This window comes from Aquarana catesbeiana, linkage group LG06, assembly GCF_042186555.1.
Source record: "Aquarana catesbeiana isolate 2022-GZ linkage group LG06, ASM4218655v1, whole genome shotgun sequence".
Lineage (NCBI taxonomy): Eukaryota > Metazoa > Chordata > Amphibia > Anura > Ranidae > Aquarana > Aquarana catesbeiana.
In genome coordinates, this window is record NC_133329.1 from 101,161,854 (window position 1) to 101,176,724 (window position 14,871).

A 14,871-nucleotide genomic window follows, 5' to 3' on the forward strand; every position below is an offset into this window, starting at 1 on the left:
ATTGTATTGACTGTCTGTTTGTTACATGTGTATTATATTGATTGCCCATTTGTTGCATTAACACATGTTGCAGTAAGGTAGCACAATCATATCTTAATGGACCTGCATTATGGTTCACATCTGTGCATTTTGTTGCTCTTTCTAGGTGAATTGGGGCCCTTTCCAAAATAAATCGCACTGTGATGTACCACATTTAGTTTATCACCAGGCACTGCAGTAACGCACAGTAAAACACGTGGTTTATTGTGTTTTGCTGCAATACACAAATCTGAATGGGCTCTAAAATAACATCAGTTGAAAACAGTTATGTGTATGGACGGCATTGGCAGCAATCATTACAATTCGATTTCAGCACTTTAGTGCAATTACAGATTGGTTGTTATGGATTACTTTACATTATTTGTCTCATGGGCACAACTACTGATAATAAACACCAACAGACAGTCATGTACCTACACTCCAATAATGGGCATAACACATTGCCAATACCAAATATGGCGAACTACGGTGGAACGCACGGTCAAAAATAGTACGTACGCCGTACACGGAAGCACGTTGCGCCGCAAAATTGACAGAACACTGTGCGTCTTTCTGGCTTGACCCTGCCTAGGCGTGTGCTGCACTGCGATTGGCGAAGAGCTGTGTCTATCTAAGCAGATATGCTTGTGATTGGCTGAGCTTATAGCCAGCTGTAGATTGTTGGGTGAGTCCAGCGTGCTAGAGAGCTGAGCCGGTGAGTGTGTGTTTACATTGCGGTGTCAGTGCTGGAAGAGCATGGAGTGGGTTTGGATGGTGGAAGGGGGGGATGAAGCTGTATATACCCCAAGTGTAGCAGAGAATGGCTGTGTCCCAGGGATTAAAGTGACCCTGTCACCAAGATAACACGTCACAATGCAAAGGGGGAGGGGCATGGCTCATGCACAGCATGGACATTGAACTGTATTGATCAGCAAAAGCTTAACTGCACCCTAGATATGGAATTTATTGTATAGTCACATAGGTCCAGCTTGGATCAATGTAAGTATACATATGACATACCTATGGGACCTCTGTGGAAGTGGAGAATCACTGTAGTAGTCACTGCTACTACACTGATCACTGCGGTCTTCTGGGGCTGCATAGTGACCTCAGGGGCGCCATTCACAGAAGGCTTTGTATTTTTTCCTAATAAATGCAAAACATTCTCTGATTGGATGAGGTGGAGATTGTGACTATACAGCCCTGCCTCTCCACCCTATCCAATCAGATAATGCTTTGTTTTCATTGAGGAAAAATGCAAGGTGTTCTGTAAATGGTGCCCATGCTGAGTGAATGAGCCCCGTGCTCACTATGTAGCACAGGTCCTGCAAGTGATCGCTGTTGTAGTGCCGACTACTACAGAGATTTTCCACTTCCACAGTTATTCACAGGTATGGTATGTACATAGTTACATTGGGTGCCATTAAATCCAAACCTGGAGTTCAGCTTTAGGCTGGGTTCACATTGCCGTGCGGAGCGGCTCACAGCAGGGGTCCAGTGCATCCCTGTTCACCGTTTCAGGTCCGATTTTCGGTCTGACTTTTTTGGCTGAATTTGGACCTGAAACAGACCAGAAGATGCACAGGACGCCTGTGCAATTTGCACTGGTGCTGTGTGAACCGGCTCCATAGAGAGCCGGTCACAGACTCCTGAAATGCATATTGGATGTGGGGAAAACCCGGATCCAATTTGCAGTAGTGTGTACCCAGCCTCAAAGAGAAACTTCACCCACCCGAATTAAAAGAAGTATGGCCAAAGCTTTTTTTGGTCACGCTTCTCTTGTGGGTCACAGGTGGCACCTTTGCTCTCTGGTGGCCCAGAGACAACTTATAGTAAACTAAAGTCAGCTGACGTCACAGAGCCGCTCCAGGATCTGAAAGGATCCTGACCATATTGTCGGGATCCACCCAGCTGCATGATAGACAGCAATCCAAGAGCCTAAGCCAACCGCTCCTGCCTTTGCTTCAGCCTGGTGCTCCAGTGAGTGCTAGAGGGGCAGAGTGGTGCTGCTCAGAGCAGACCAAGAACTGAGCAATCAGCGGTCATGTGATCAGTCAATTCTCAGTAAGCCCTGGTTCACACTGCCGCAACTTGTCATGTCAAGTTGCACCCCATTATCTGCAATGGAACCGTTCTAATCGGTGCAGCTCAAGTTGCTCCGACTTGGAAAAGTGTTCCTGAGCTACTTTTGGTGTGACTTCAATACAGCTTGCATTGACTTCTGTTAAAGAAGTCGTATGCAAGCCGACATGAAGTCACGCAGGAATGTTGGATTCAAAGTCGCGGCAGTATGAACCCAACCTAATAGAGCTGGCGGGGGAACAGCAATGCTGCAGCATGGAGTTGAGTATGTGTTTGTTACTTCTCCTTTAAATATTCCCCCACTTACCTTTGGTGATTGTTTTCTGCTGTAATCGCATACAGCCCAATAGATCCAGTGTTCTCCTCTTCTCTTGCCCGATATTATGTGCTGTGCCACCACCTTTCTTCTTTAAAGGATAAGTTCACTTTTTGGAACATGTTCCACCGGTATTTAGGGTAGAATATGTAACATGTTCGATCTCCTGCCTTCTGTCCTGTGATAGCGGGTGGAGGATCCTCTCCCTGCTCCCGCTGTCACAATTTACAACACGGCTGCATCATTAGTTCAAAGATTTCTGTGAATGAATGAACTACAACTACCATTAGCCACGCGGCTTAAAGTTCTCAATGAACTACCAAGGCGCTGATGAGCGCTCTCGTATTTCATTGATTCGTCCTGCAATTCGGTAACTGCCTGCCCGTATGGGAGGTAAAGGCAGACAATGTACTGAGAGTCTACAGGTACCTGGCATTGCACCTGCGATCTGCTAATCACAGGTAAAATGCCCTATAGCCGGGGCGCTCAACTTTTTGAAGAGCAAGGGCCACTTAAATGATTTGGTAACTGGTCACGAGCCACAATGAAATGAAATGGTTCAAAATAGCATAATGAACATTTTACTCCTGCAACCTCTGAGTGCCGGCGGGAGGGAGTGGAAGAGAAGCCGGATTTCAGCGTTTTCAGGAGGAAAATGGAGAAGATTGGTTCCTGTATATGCCGCTCCCACTGCCCCTCCTGTCCCCAAGTGTAAAGCAGAATGTGACAGGGAGGCCACATAGGCCCCCTGGAGCATGGAGCGGAGTCACTATTGCGGCCCCTGATGCTACACCAGTGGTTGGGGGGGGGGTGTTGTAAAAACATGGGGTTTTACCACCCCTCCAAACCACAGATGTAAATAATCCCTTACTGTGCTCAGCCCCCTATAAGGCTGCCTTCACACTGATGTGGTGGGGTCTACCCGCAACGCAGTGCACCTGTGGCTTTCCTTTGGGTTAGTTGCGATTTGCCATAGACTTCTATTATATCTTGCAGGTGTGGGGCACTTTCACAAAGCGCACCAAACCCACAGGATATAATGTATAATAAGTAATAATATAATAAGTCTATGGCTCAGAGTAGCTAACCCAAAGGAAAACCGCAGGTGCACTGCACTTGAAGATCAGGGTGAAAGCATAAAAACCCCTTTTGTTTTTTTTCTTTTTTTTTTTTTTTAAATTGCGAATATACCCATTATAAAACTATGATGTTTAATAAATGCCCATTGCAAAACTATGTGATGTTTAATCGCTTCAGCCCCGGAAGATTTCACCCCCTTCCTGACCAGAGCACTTTTTGCGATTCGGCACTGCATCGCTTTAGCTGACAATTGCGCGTCGTGTGACGTTGTACCCAAACAAAATTGACTTCCCTTTTTTCCCACAAATAGAGCTTTCTTTTGGTGGTATTTGATCACCTTTTTTTGCGCTATAAACAAAAAGCGTCAATTTTGAAAAAAACGCAATATTTTTAACTTTTTGCTATAATAAATATCCCCCAAAAATATATAAAAAAACTATTTTTTTCCTCAGGTTAAGCTGATATGTATTCTACATATTTTTGGTAAAAAAACATCACAATAAGTGTATATTGATTGGTTTGCGCAAAAGTTATAGCATCTACAAAATAGGGCATAGTTTTATGGCATTTTTATTATTTGTTTTTTATTAGTAATGACGGTGATCTGCGATTTTTATTGTGACTGCGACATTATGGCGGTCTCATCGGACACTTTTGACGCATTTTTGGGACCATTGTCATTTATACAGTGATCAGTGCTATAAAAATGCACTGATTACTTTGTAAATGGCACTGGCAGTGAAGGGGTTAACCACTAGGGGGTGATGAAGGGGTTAAGGGTGTCCTAGGGAGTGATTCTAACTGTGGGGGGGACGGGCTTCAACTCACATGACAGCGATCACTGCTCCTGATGACAGGGAGCAGTGATCTGTCATGTCACTAGGCAGAACAGGGAAATGCCTTGTTTACATAGAAATCTTCCTGTTCTGCTGCTCCGTGACACGATCGGCAGGAGACCGCGGGCACGGTCGTACTGTATGCCGCACGTTTGTGCACCCACCAAGGGGATGTACAGGTACGCCCATTTGCCCACCGCTGCCATTGTGCCGACGTATATCGGCGTGCAGCGGTCGGCAAGTGATTAATGAACTGACCTTCTTGTCTTTCAGCTTCTGCTGGCATAGCTAGGCGGTTTCTTTCCCAGGCAGAGTGATACCAAATGCACTTCACCTTGGACAGGAGCCGGCACTCCAGAGGAAGCATCGGCTTATGCGGCTCCTGCTCCCTCCGCAGCCGCTTGCTTCGTCTGGCACTGGCTCCATCCCCTCTGATGCTCTGGGATGGTGGGTCAGCAACTAGCGATCTGGGCTTGATGACCCACCCTCCCAGAGCATGAGGTCCCAGGCCAAATCAAAGGGCTCTGGAGGCAACCGGTTGAGAACCCCTGCTTGCAAGACTAAGTTAACCTTTGCAACATGTTACATGTTCCACCCATATTTGCTGTGACAGCAGGTGGGGAGTCTTCTCTCCGCATCCGCTGTGACTTTTTAAAAACAGTGGGGCTCCACCTTCACATCCACATAATTCATTCACAAATTCCTCTGAATTAATAAAACTACAAGTACTTTCTGCCACTGTAGCAGACAGACTTGTAGTTTCAGTGGGCTGGAGGGGGTGCTGATAAGCATTCTTATAGTTCACTGACCATGTCCTCCGACATTTAAACAGAAAGCCCATACAGAGGCAAAGGCTGAAAGCAGGAGGACATGTCTGCAGGAGCCTACATTACACCTGCGATCTATAGATCAAGGCTGCAATGCTTTCCAGGCTCCTGCAGGAAAAAATGCACATTTTTTTTCCTGCTAAAATATGTTCATTTATCTTTTTTTTTTTTCTTATAAAAGTGAACTTATCCCTTTAAAGGGCACATTGTACCTTAGCATTCATTTCCATTTTCTAATGTCTTTTGTGCTTCTCTCCACTAGGTGGTGCTGTTGCTTTTCAGCACTATGACCCTAAACCCATCCTGTGATTTCACAGGTAGGTCCGCTGAACTAGACTGTGTGCATACTATTTCTTCGCTGTTTTACAGTATTGTGGGAAGGTGTCTTTCAAAATGCCTGCATTCATTGACACAAGTCCATATTATCATAACAGCCCTTTGTCACACTTATTCAATAAAGAGAGGAACAAAATTTGCAAAAAATGTAATAAATGAACCACTTCAGCCCCGGATGGATTTACCCCCTTAATGACCAGGCCAATTTTTGCAAGGCACTGCGTTGCTTTAAAGCGGAGGTTTGCTGAAAAAAATATTTTAAAAGCCAGCAGCTACAAATACTGCAGCTGCTGACTTTTTATATATGGACACTTACCTGTCCAGGGAGCCCACGATGTCGGCAGCCGAAGCCAATCCGTCCTTCGGCTCTCGGCTGCTGCCGTCGCCATCCTCGGTGAGGGAATAAGGAAGTGAAGCCGTGCGGCTTCACTTCCTGGTTCCCTACTGTGCATGCGCGAGCCGCGCTGCGTGTCCTCACAGGTCCCTGCTGTATTCTGTGTCTCACGGGACGGGGTAGGCGGCGGAAGTGGCGTAGGTCACTGCAATCACCGCGGTGATCTATGCCAGGAAGTGGGAGCAAATACCTGTATTAGACAGGTATCTGCTCCCTCCTCCCCCCTGAAAGATGCCAAATGTGACACCGGAGGGAGGGAGAATTCCAAAAAGTGGAAGTTCCATTTTTGGGTGGAACTCCACTTTAACTGACAATTGCGCTGTCATGCGACATTGTAACAAAATTTATGGCCTTTTTTCCCACAAATAGAGCTTTCTTTTGGTGGTATTTGGTCACCTCTGCATTTTTTATTTTTTGCGCTATAAACAAAAAAGACCGACAATTTATAAAAAAAAAACTATTTTTTTTAACTTATTTTCTATAATAAATATCCCATATTAAAAAAAAAAAAAAATAAATCTTAATTTCTTCATCAGTTTAGGCCAATATGTATTCTTCTACATATTTTTGGTAAAAGTTGCAATAAGCGTATATTGATTGGTTTGCGCAAAAGTTATAGCGTCTACAAAATAAGGGATATATTTATTGCATTATATATATATATATATATTAATATAATATAATTTTTTTTTTTACTAGTAATGGCGTTTTTTTTTTTAGCGGGATTGCGGCGGACAGATCGGACACTTTTTTTGGGACCAGTGACATTTATACACCGATCAGTAGAGCTGCACGATTCTGGCTAAAATGAGAATCACAATTTTTCTTTGCTTAGAATAAAGATTACAATTCCCTCACGGCGTAACATCATCTTTCACAATATACAAAAAAATTGGGCTAACTTTATGGTTTAGTTTTTTTTTTTTTTTTTATTCATTGAAGTGTATTTTTTCCCAAAAACTTGTGTTTGAAAGACCGCTGCGCAAATACAGTGTGACATAAAATATTGCAACAACCACCATTTTATTCTCTAGGGCAGGGATATGCAATTAGCAGACCTCCAGCTGTTGCAGAACTACAAATCCCATGAGGCATAGCAAGACTCTGACAGCCACAAGCATGACACCCAGAGGCAGAGGCATGATGGGACTTGTAGTTTTGCAACAGCTGGAGGTCTTCTAATTGCATATCCCTGCTCTAGGGTCTTTGCTAAAAATATATATATAATGTTTGGGGGTTCCAAGTAATTTTCTTGCAAAAAATAGATTTTAACTTTGTAAGAAACAAGTGTCAGAAAAAGGTTTAGTTTTTAAATGGGTAAACTTCCCTCATCTACACACAGAAGTTCATTCCTTTGAACTAAGAAAATGTTACAATGTTTATAGTTATCTACTTGTGTGGACAATGTTGTGAAAATCTTGGCAGGCTGCCCGTTTTTTTTTTTTTTTTTTTTTTTTTTTTTTTCCTTTTGATAGCTGAGTGAGCAGAGAACTTTCTAGACTTGTTACATGAATGAATCCTGAAATTCTGCATAGAGATCGTGGGGGGGGGTTGAATCAAGATCACAAGATTTTTTAACGATTAATTGTGCAGCTCCTGCAATCAGTGCTAAAAATAGCCACCGATTACTGTAGAAATGACACTGGCAGGGATTTCCCATCTTTTTCTGTTCTGTGAAGCTAGGGGGCAATCAAGGGGTTAAGTGTCCCCTAGGGAGGTGTTTCTAACTGGGAGGGGACTGACTGGGAGTAGAGAGAGATTGCTGTTCCTGATCACTAGGAACAGACGATCTCACTGTACTCCCCTGTCAGAACGGGGATCTGTTTGTTTACATTGACAAATCCCTGTTCTGACTCTGTGTGGAGCGATCACGGGTGGTCGCTGGCCACGCACCCCGGCACCGCGGGCGCACGTCTGCTATTGCTCTTAAAGCGGCCGACGTACACACAACGGCGGTTTGCGCAGCCGAGCCAACCTGCTGCAGTATAATGATGGCGGCTGGTCGGGAAGCGGTTAAACGCACTGATATAAGTTTTCAGTTTAGTGCAATCAGGTCTGCGAATCTGGCCATAGATAAGTTCGTTTTCAGGCAGTTTAACCAGTTTTCAAATGCAAAAACATCGAAGATTTGAAGTCCACCTACACCTCCAATCTTTCAATCAACAAACTCTTGGTAGGTTATCGAGATCTTATTATTTTTTGTTTTGCAATAAGCTGATTGATATTTCCATGTACAGGGTGTGAGCACTTCAACCACCCAATAGCAATCAGTGTATTTGCATTTCAGTTCACCTTTTACTTGCATTCGACTTCCCATTAAAAATAATTGAATCCAGACAATCCCTGGACTTGATTCTATGACATTCACCCTCTGGAATTTTACATTTAGAGGACAAGGGCTGTCAAATGTGTGAGGTGAACAGATTTGAGCATAGTGGGTCCTTCGTAAAAAAATAAATGGTGTATTACTAATGAAATCGCTTGTTCCCCATTCTGAAGACTGATTTATTTATTTTTTTAAAGCTAAAGTTTAATTTGCTTTTATTTTGTCTTCCTCCACACACCACCTTCAACACGCTAATGACAATTTTATAAGAAAACCTTTTGTTTTTATTACATACCTTATTTTAGACCTGATGATGCCATCACTGGGTCTATGTGCTGCTCTATGCAATGCAGGCAGTTCATGGCTGGAGGTATGGGTCAGCAGGGAGCTGTACGTAGCTTCCCGAAAACATCACAGCTCCCTGCCTTGGTACTCTTCTCAAGAGCCTGGAGCCATAATCCAAGCAGTGGGCTGGCTCTTGAGAGGATTTGATGTTGTTAGGCTGCATTTGCCTGCAGACCATCCTAGGTAATGCACACAAAAAAAAAAAAAAAAAAAAAAGGTAGGAGGAACTCTCTCCTACATGATGGGTATTTTCCTTTTTAGACCTGTATTGCGTGGCACAGGTGTTCATTTCTCCTGTGTTGGTGCACAAAAAAGGGTGCGAATCTCCTAGTGGTGGCACTGACTGCAATAAAGATCTAAGGGGCCGATCGAAAGGCTGAACCACCACAATCGCTGTCACATAGGGGAGTGGAGAGGATCAGAAACTCTGTTGAACCCTCTGACACAAAACTTACATAGGTTTAGACTAAAGCCTCATACACACGATCGGACTTTCCGACGGGAAATGTGCGATGATAGGCTGTTGGCGGAAAATCCGACTGTTTTTACGCTCCGTTGGACAATTGTTGTCAGATTTTCTGCGGACAAATGTTGGATGGCAGGCTTTAACATTTTCCATGGGCAAATGTGTGTTGTCGGATTTTCGGATCATGTGTACACAAGTCCGTTGGCCAAAAGTACAAACACGCATGCTCGGAAGCAAGGAGGAGCCAGAAGCGGTCGGTCTTGTAAACTAGCGTTCGTAATGGAGAATTAACATTCGTGACGTGGCAAATTATGAAATCTCCAAATGCAGCGCACAATTCTCTTCTTCTTTAATGGGATAATAATGAAGCTGCTTTGCTGGTGATACTGATGGAGTTATTACAATCAAAGTTTCAAAGGCTTTTTTTTTTTCTAGTGATAAGAAGAATGATATTATCCCTTTTTTTTTTTTTTTTTTTTTTTTTTTTTTTTAGGGCAAGTTACCACAACACCATTATCCCGTAGCTTTTAAGAACAAAGATACAGCTATGTTGGTGTCTCTTGTCAATTTTACATTATATTTTTTAAATGTAACTGCCTACTCCCAAACTGTCATTTGAAGTAAAACACATAGCCAAGTATTATTCTACACAATTATTTTATTGTGCATTAAAAAAAGAAAACAAATAAAATTAGACATGGAATCTGCCAATAGAACTTATCCAAAATGTTCATTCTATGCATCCAAAAATATAGAAAATATAACAAATCAAATCATTATTCAACCAAAAAAACAATGTGAAAGCAATAACTCCAAGGCCAATAATAAATAACACTTTATCTCCTCCGATTCTGCAACATGGCTGGTTGACGAACGGCCGTTCAGAAACTAAATGAAAAGCACGAAATGAAAAGCGCGAATCAACACTCGCCAAACTTCTCCGAACACGAAATTAGCAGAAGGAGCCGAAAGGGTGTCGCTAAAGAGCTGAAAAACAACGTAGTACGTCACTACGTTGGTAATTGCTGGCCAACAATTGTGTGGCCGTGTGTATGCAAGACAAGTTTGGGTTAACGCCCTTTGGACAAAATTCCACGGTTTTGTTGGCCAACAATCCGATTGTGTGTACGAGGCTTGAGGTCTAGTTGCTTGTGGCAGACTTTGCCACCCCTCTGAATAGTGACCTGCTGTGGAACACTTTTCAGGGGGCGTTTAACAGGCAGTAAGGAAGTGATCTGTTGCCTCCTCACCTTACTGTTTTGACCCTAAAAAGGTTGAATCGCCTTGTTGCAACCGTGCATTGCACGTGTTTGCAGGATGGTTGCGGCCTGGCCGTACGCATGACTGGGTTGCAGTTTGCAGGGATACCGTGTGCCGAATGCTACATGCGGTTTCATTTTTGCTGAGAAGTAAAGCATAGTGACCACGGCGTGTGACCAGCACTGAGTGACTGCATGCCTTTCCTTCGATGTTTGTTTTATTTTTTTTCCATCAAACCCCCCCCACCCCCCACAGCTATTACTTTTTGTATCCATTGACCCTCCCTTTTTAGATTGTAAGCTCTGACGAGCAGGGCCCTCTGATTCCTCTTGTACCATATTGTAACGTAACTGTATTGTCGGCCTTCATTTTGTTAAGCGCTGCGCAAAATGTTGGCGTTATATAAATTCTGTATAATAATAACAGATGGGCGGTAAAACCTAGCCGCCCATGTGAACAAGCCTTTTATGCTCTCAAAGACCAATGGAGTGGCAGGTAAGTATCATTGGGTGGCCTAACCTTTCCCCTTTAATAAAGGCTCTTCCTTGAAGTTTGGCCTTAAGTGTTTGTAAGGCCCCTTTCACACGCTCGGGTCCTCCTGTCCGTTTTTCAGGCGGATCCGAGCAGGCCACCCACTGACTTGTATGGGCAGGCGGATGTCAGCGGAGATGCACCTGCCTGCCATCCAATCTGACAAGATCCACTGAAACCCTATCGAACGGATCGCCATCGGATTGGATAAAAAAGAACATGCTGTCCCTTTTCATCTGATCTTCCCATAGAAGAGAGCGGGACTCTGACAAGTGTACAGAGACGGACCTGTCATCCGCCTGCACTGCAGGGATTAATGGATCGATCTCCCGCTGAGCTAGTAGAGTCAGCTGAGCGGATCCGCCCCGTGGGAAAGGGGCCTAAAGCTTGAATTAAAAGAAAAACAACAAACGTAATATTTTACCGCACTGTGCTGTGGTTTTTGCACAGAGCAGCCTGGATCATCCTCTTCTTGGGTCCCCCCTGCCGGCGGTTATGGGTCCCCCCACTGAGTGCTGCTGTAGAAAACTGCTTACCATGGGGCGCGCGTGCGTGCTCGATCCAGAGCCAGACTGTTTGCCTCTATTCAGACTAGAGGTGCACCGAATTGATATTTTGGTATCGAAAATGCAGGATGCAGTTGGCCGAAACCAAAAATCAGTTTTTTTTTTTTTTAAATCCAATATATTTTTATATATAATTGTATTATATTTGGCTTTTTAATGAATATCCATGAATTTAAATGAATGTGAATTTGTTGTCTGCCATTATCAGCACCTTTAGCTCAAGAAAAATGCATCCCTTTAAATTCTATGTATGTCTTCACCTGGTCTGCTGTGGTGTTAAAAAATCCTGCTTGCTGCATTTTTGGTCAGTTAAAAAAACGCACCTCCCCATTGAAATACATTGAAAACGCATCAATAACGCACCCGTGTTACATTTTTGATGCAGTTTTTGAATTGCATGACCTATGAAAAACGCATCATAAGCGCTGCAAAATTACGAGCGTTTTCTGCACCTTTTTCTCTTATCGGCAAACAGCTGTTAACACCATTTTTGATAGATATGTTTCGGCCCATCTCTAATTTAGACACACAGCTCGGCTTGGCCCCACCCCCGCTCTCTGCTGACAGGTTTTGACAGGCCAATGACTCTGGCTACTCTCAGCCAAGCATGTCAGAGCCGAGAGAAGAGCTGCGGCGATGGACTGAGATTAGGTTCAGATGAGTATTTAAGGGGGGGGGGAAACCTTTTACCTTGAGAACCACTTTAAGCCTGGTGGTGTGTGGTGGCTCCAGAGAGGATGTTGTGGCCTACCTGCTACTTGCTCTGTTCTGGAAGTGCCTCAGGAGGGTGGTGTCCATCCTGGTGATCTGAGTGCCTATGTAACGTTGCCTATCCACAGCTCAGAGGTATCAACGTTGCCTATCCACAGCTCAGAGGTATCAACGTTGCCTATCCACAGCTCAGAGGTATCAACGTTGCCTATCCACAGCTCAGAGGTATCAACGTTGCCTATCCACAGCTCAGAGGTATCAACGTTGCCTATCCACAGCTCAGAGGTATCAACGTTGCCTATCCACAGCTCAGAGCTCAGAGGTATCCACGTTGCCTATCCACAGCTCAGAGGTATCAACGTTGCCTATCCACAGCTCAGAGCTCAGAGGTATCCACGTTGCCTATCCACAGCTCAGAGGTATCAACGTTGCCTATCCACAGCTCAGAGCTCAGAGGTATCCACGTTGCCTGTCCACAGCTTAGAGGTATTTATAGTGAGGCAAGACAGAATGTGGGATGGGATTGGGTAGTTTGCCAGGTTAGAAGCTTCGAAGGGGATGTGGGCCTTGAGGTAGCCATGAGGTCCATTTTTGCTGAACCTGGTGGGAAGCTTGTCATGTAAGGTTTCCTACTGATTTGTGGAGTGGTTGGGTTAACTATGGTGCTGTTTTTAGTAAATACAGGGAATGTTTTTTTTTTTTTTTATTTTCCTTTAACACCTACATAATTTATTATTTCTTACCAAGGCAGCTGTTTTTGTGGAAGAAATGGACAATCCACAAGTCAGAATTGTTTCTGAAATCTTGACGGGAAGGTGTGACAGTTGCAGTAAATGACTGACAGGTTCCTACAAGAAGCAATTCCGTAAATCTTGTACAGGACAGATAAGAAAGGATTTGATACTGATAGGCTTGTCGGAGATTATGGGCTCACTTAAAGTGCCCCTGGCATGAACATGTTGTTTTCCTGGCTGCGGCTTTAATACTGAATAAGTGTAAACATCAGGTCTTCTGACCTTTCCCTGGCTTTAACTTGCTGTATGGTTGTTCTGGGTCTGTGATTCATAAGTATTGATTTAAGAAATTTGGGCAACTAGCAAAAATTTAAAGCAGGACTACGCCACATCCGAGCACCACAAACCAAAAACGCTACTTAATTTATTTTAAATATTTGGACACAAACTTGTCCATCCATCCATGTCTCCAATGCTTTATTTTGTTGAGGGATCACTTTGAAAAACACTCTAGCATTTCTGGCTGTGGCCATCTTAAGTAAGGGCAGATAATTCATGTAGCATTTACTTCCTGGAATCCATCTGCCCTTAGCTCAGGCATGCAGACAGGGTGTGCTTAGCTGAGAAAACCCCTCCTCCCCCCCTGAAGATTCTTGGGGTGTATGACCTCATTTGGCTAGGCCAGAAACCAGGAAGTAACTGAAGAAATAAAAAAATACAAAAATTTTTTTAAAGTGAAACGGATACGTGGGCAAAGTGAATATTTAAAGGCTAGGTTCACCTTTAGCCACTTGCTGACCAGCCGCCGCAGTTATACTGCGGCAGGTTGGCTCGGCTGCGCAAATCGCTTTAGGTGTACGTCGGAATCGTACACAGTGATCTGTGGACGCGAACATGCCGATTGGCCAGCGGGGGAGCCAATCAACGAGTCTGGCAGACTCGATATCTGCCTGCGAACGTTCCCTGCAGTGACAGAACGGGGATCTGCCAAAGTAAACGAGGCAGATCTCCGTTCTGTCAGGGGATGACACACCGATTTTGTCTTTCTGCTATGAAGGAAGATGTTGTCCCAGGAAGCCCATCCCCCATACAGTTAGTAAACACACTGAGGGAACACGGTTAACCCCTTGATCGCCCCTGATGTAAACCCCTTCACTGCCAGTGCCATTCGTATAATGTCAGTGCATATTTTTAGCACTGATCACTAAAATTGCTTCCCAAAAAAGTGTCAAAAAATGTCAGATGTCCGATCTGTCCGCCGCAATGTTGCAGCCACGCTAAAAATCGCAGATCGCCGTCATTGCTAGTTTAAAAATAATAAAAATGCCAGAAAACTATCCCTTATTTTGTAGACGCTATAACTTTTGTGCAAACCAATTAATATACGTTTTTTTTTTTTTTTTTTACCAAAAATATGTAGCAGAATACAAATTGGCCTAAGTTGATGAAGAAATTAGATTTTTTTCTTACTTTTTTTTTTTTTTTTTTTGGGTGTGTTTTATAGCAGAAAATAAATATTTTTTTGTTTATAAAAAATAAACGCAGAGGTGATCAAATACCACCAAAAAAAAAGCTCTATTTGTGGGTAAAAAAAGGGACGTCAATTTTGTTTGGGTACAAAATAGCACGCCCGCGCAATTATCAGTTAAAGCGACGCAGAGCCGTGTCTCAGAAAATGGCCTGGTCAGGAAGTGGGTAAAACCTTCCGGGGCTGAAGTGGTTAATGTGCAACTTTAGTCAGAAAATGAAGTTCTGCTAGATCACTTCAGGATGGCCCCTTTTGCAGGTATAGTTATGTAAAAGATTAAAAAGAAGTGCTTATACTGTTTTTAAAACCAATTTTGGTAGCAGAATTATTAATGTGGAATGTATGTTTGTGGCTAAAGAACATTATTTTTTTATCAAGTTGTTATGGGTAAAGTTACACTTTAAAACAAGTAAATATAATATATTTTCCTTTCTATTTACTAATGCTAGAAGCATAAAGATTAAAAATAGTCAATGTGGATTGAGCGAGTGAAGTTCCACTTTAAGAATGTAAGT

At 43.4% G+C, this 14,871-nt stretch overlaps 1 protein-coding gene across 9 annotated transcripts in view; it reads left to right on the forward strand.

Annotated features, from left to right (window-relative positions):
- Window positions 1–625: 625 nt before the first annotated feature.
- ASB8 (ankyrin repeat and SOCS box containing 8) overlaps window positions 626–14,871 on the forward strand; it is a 41,931-nt gene continuing 27,685 nt past the window's right edge. For 2 of the 9 annotated variants that reach the window (XM_073636539.1, XM_073636542.1), the window contains exons 1-2: window positions 626–733; window positions 5,422–5,476. In XM_073636539.1, the coding sequence (XP_073492640.1) occupies window positions 5,446–5,476 (31 nt within the window). In that variant the 5' untranslated portion in view covers window positions 626–733; window positions 5,422–5,445. Of the gene's footprint in view, window positions 734–5,421; window positions 5,477–14,871 lie in introns of those variants that run through there. The other 7 variants (XM_073636544.1, XM_073636545.1, XM_073636543.1 and 4 more) reach the window with 7 other exon arrangements.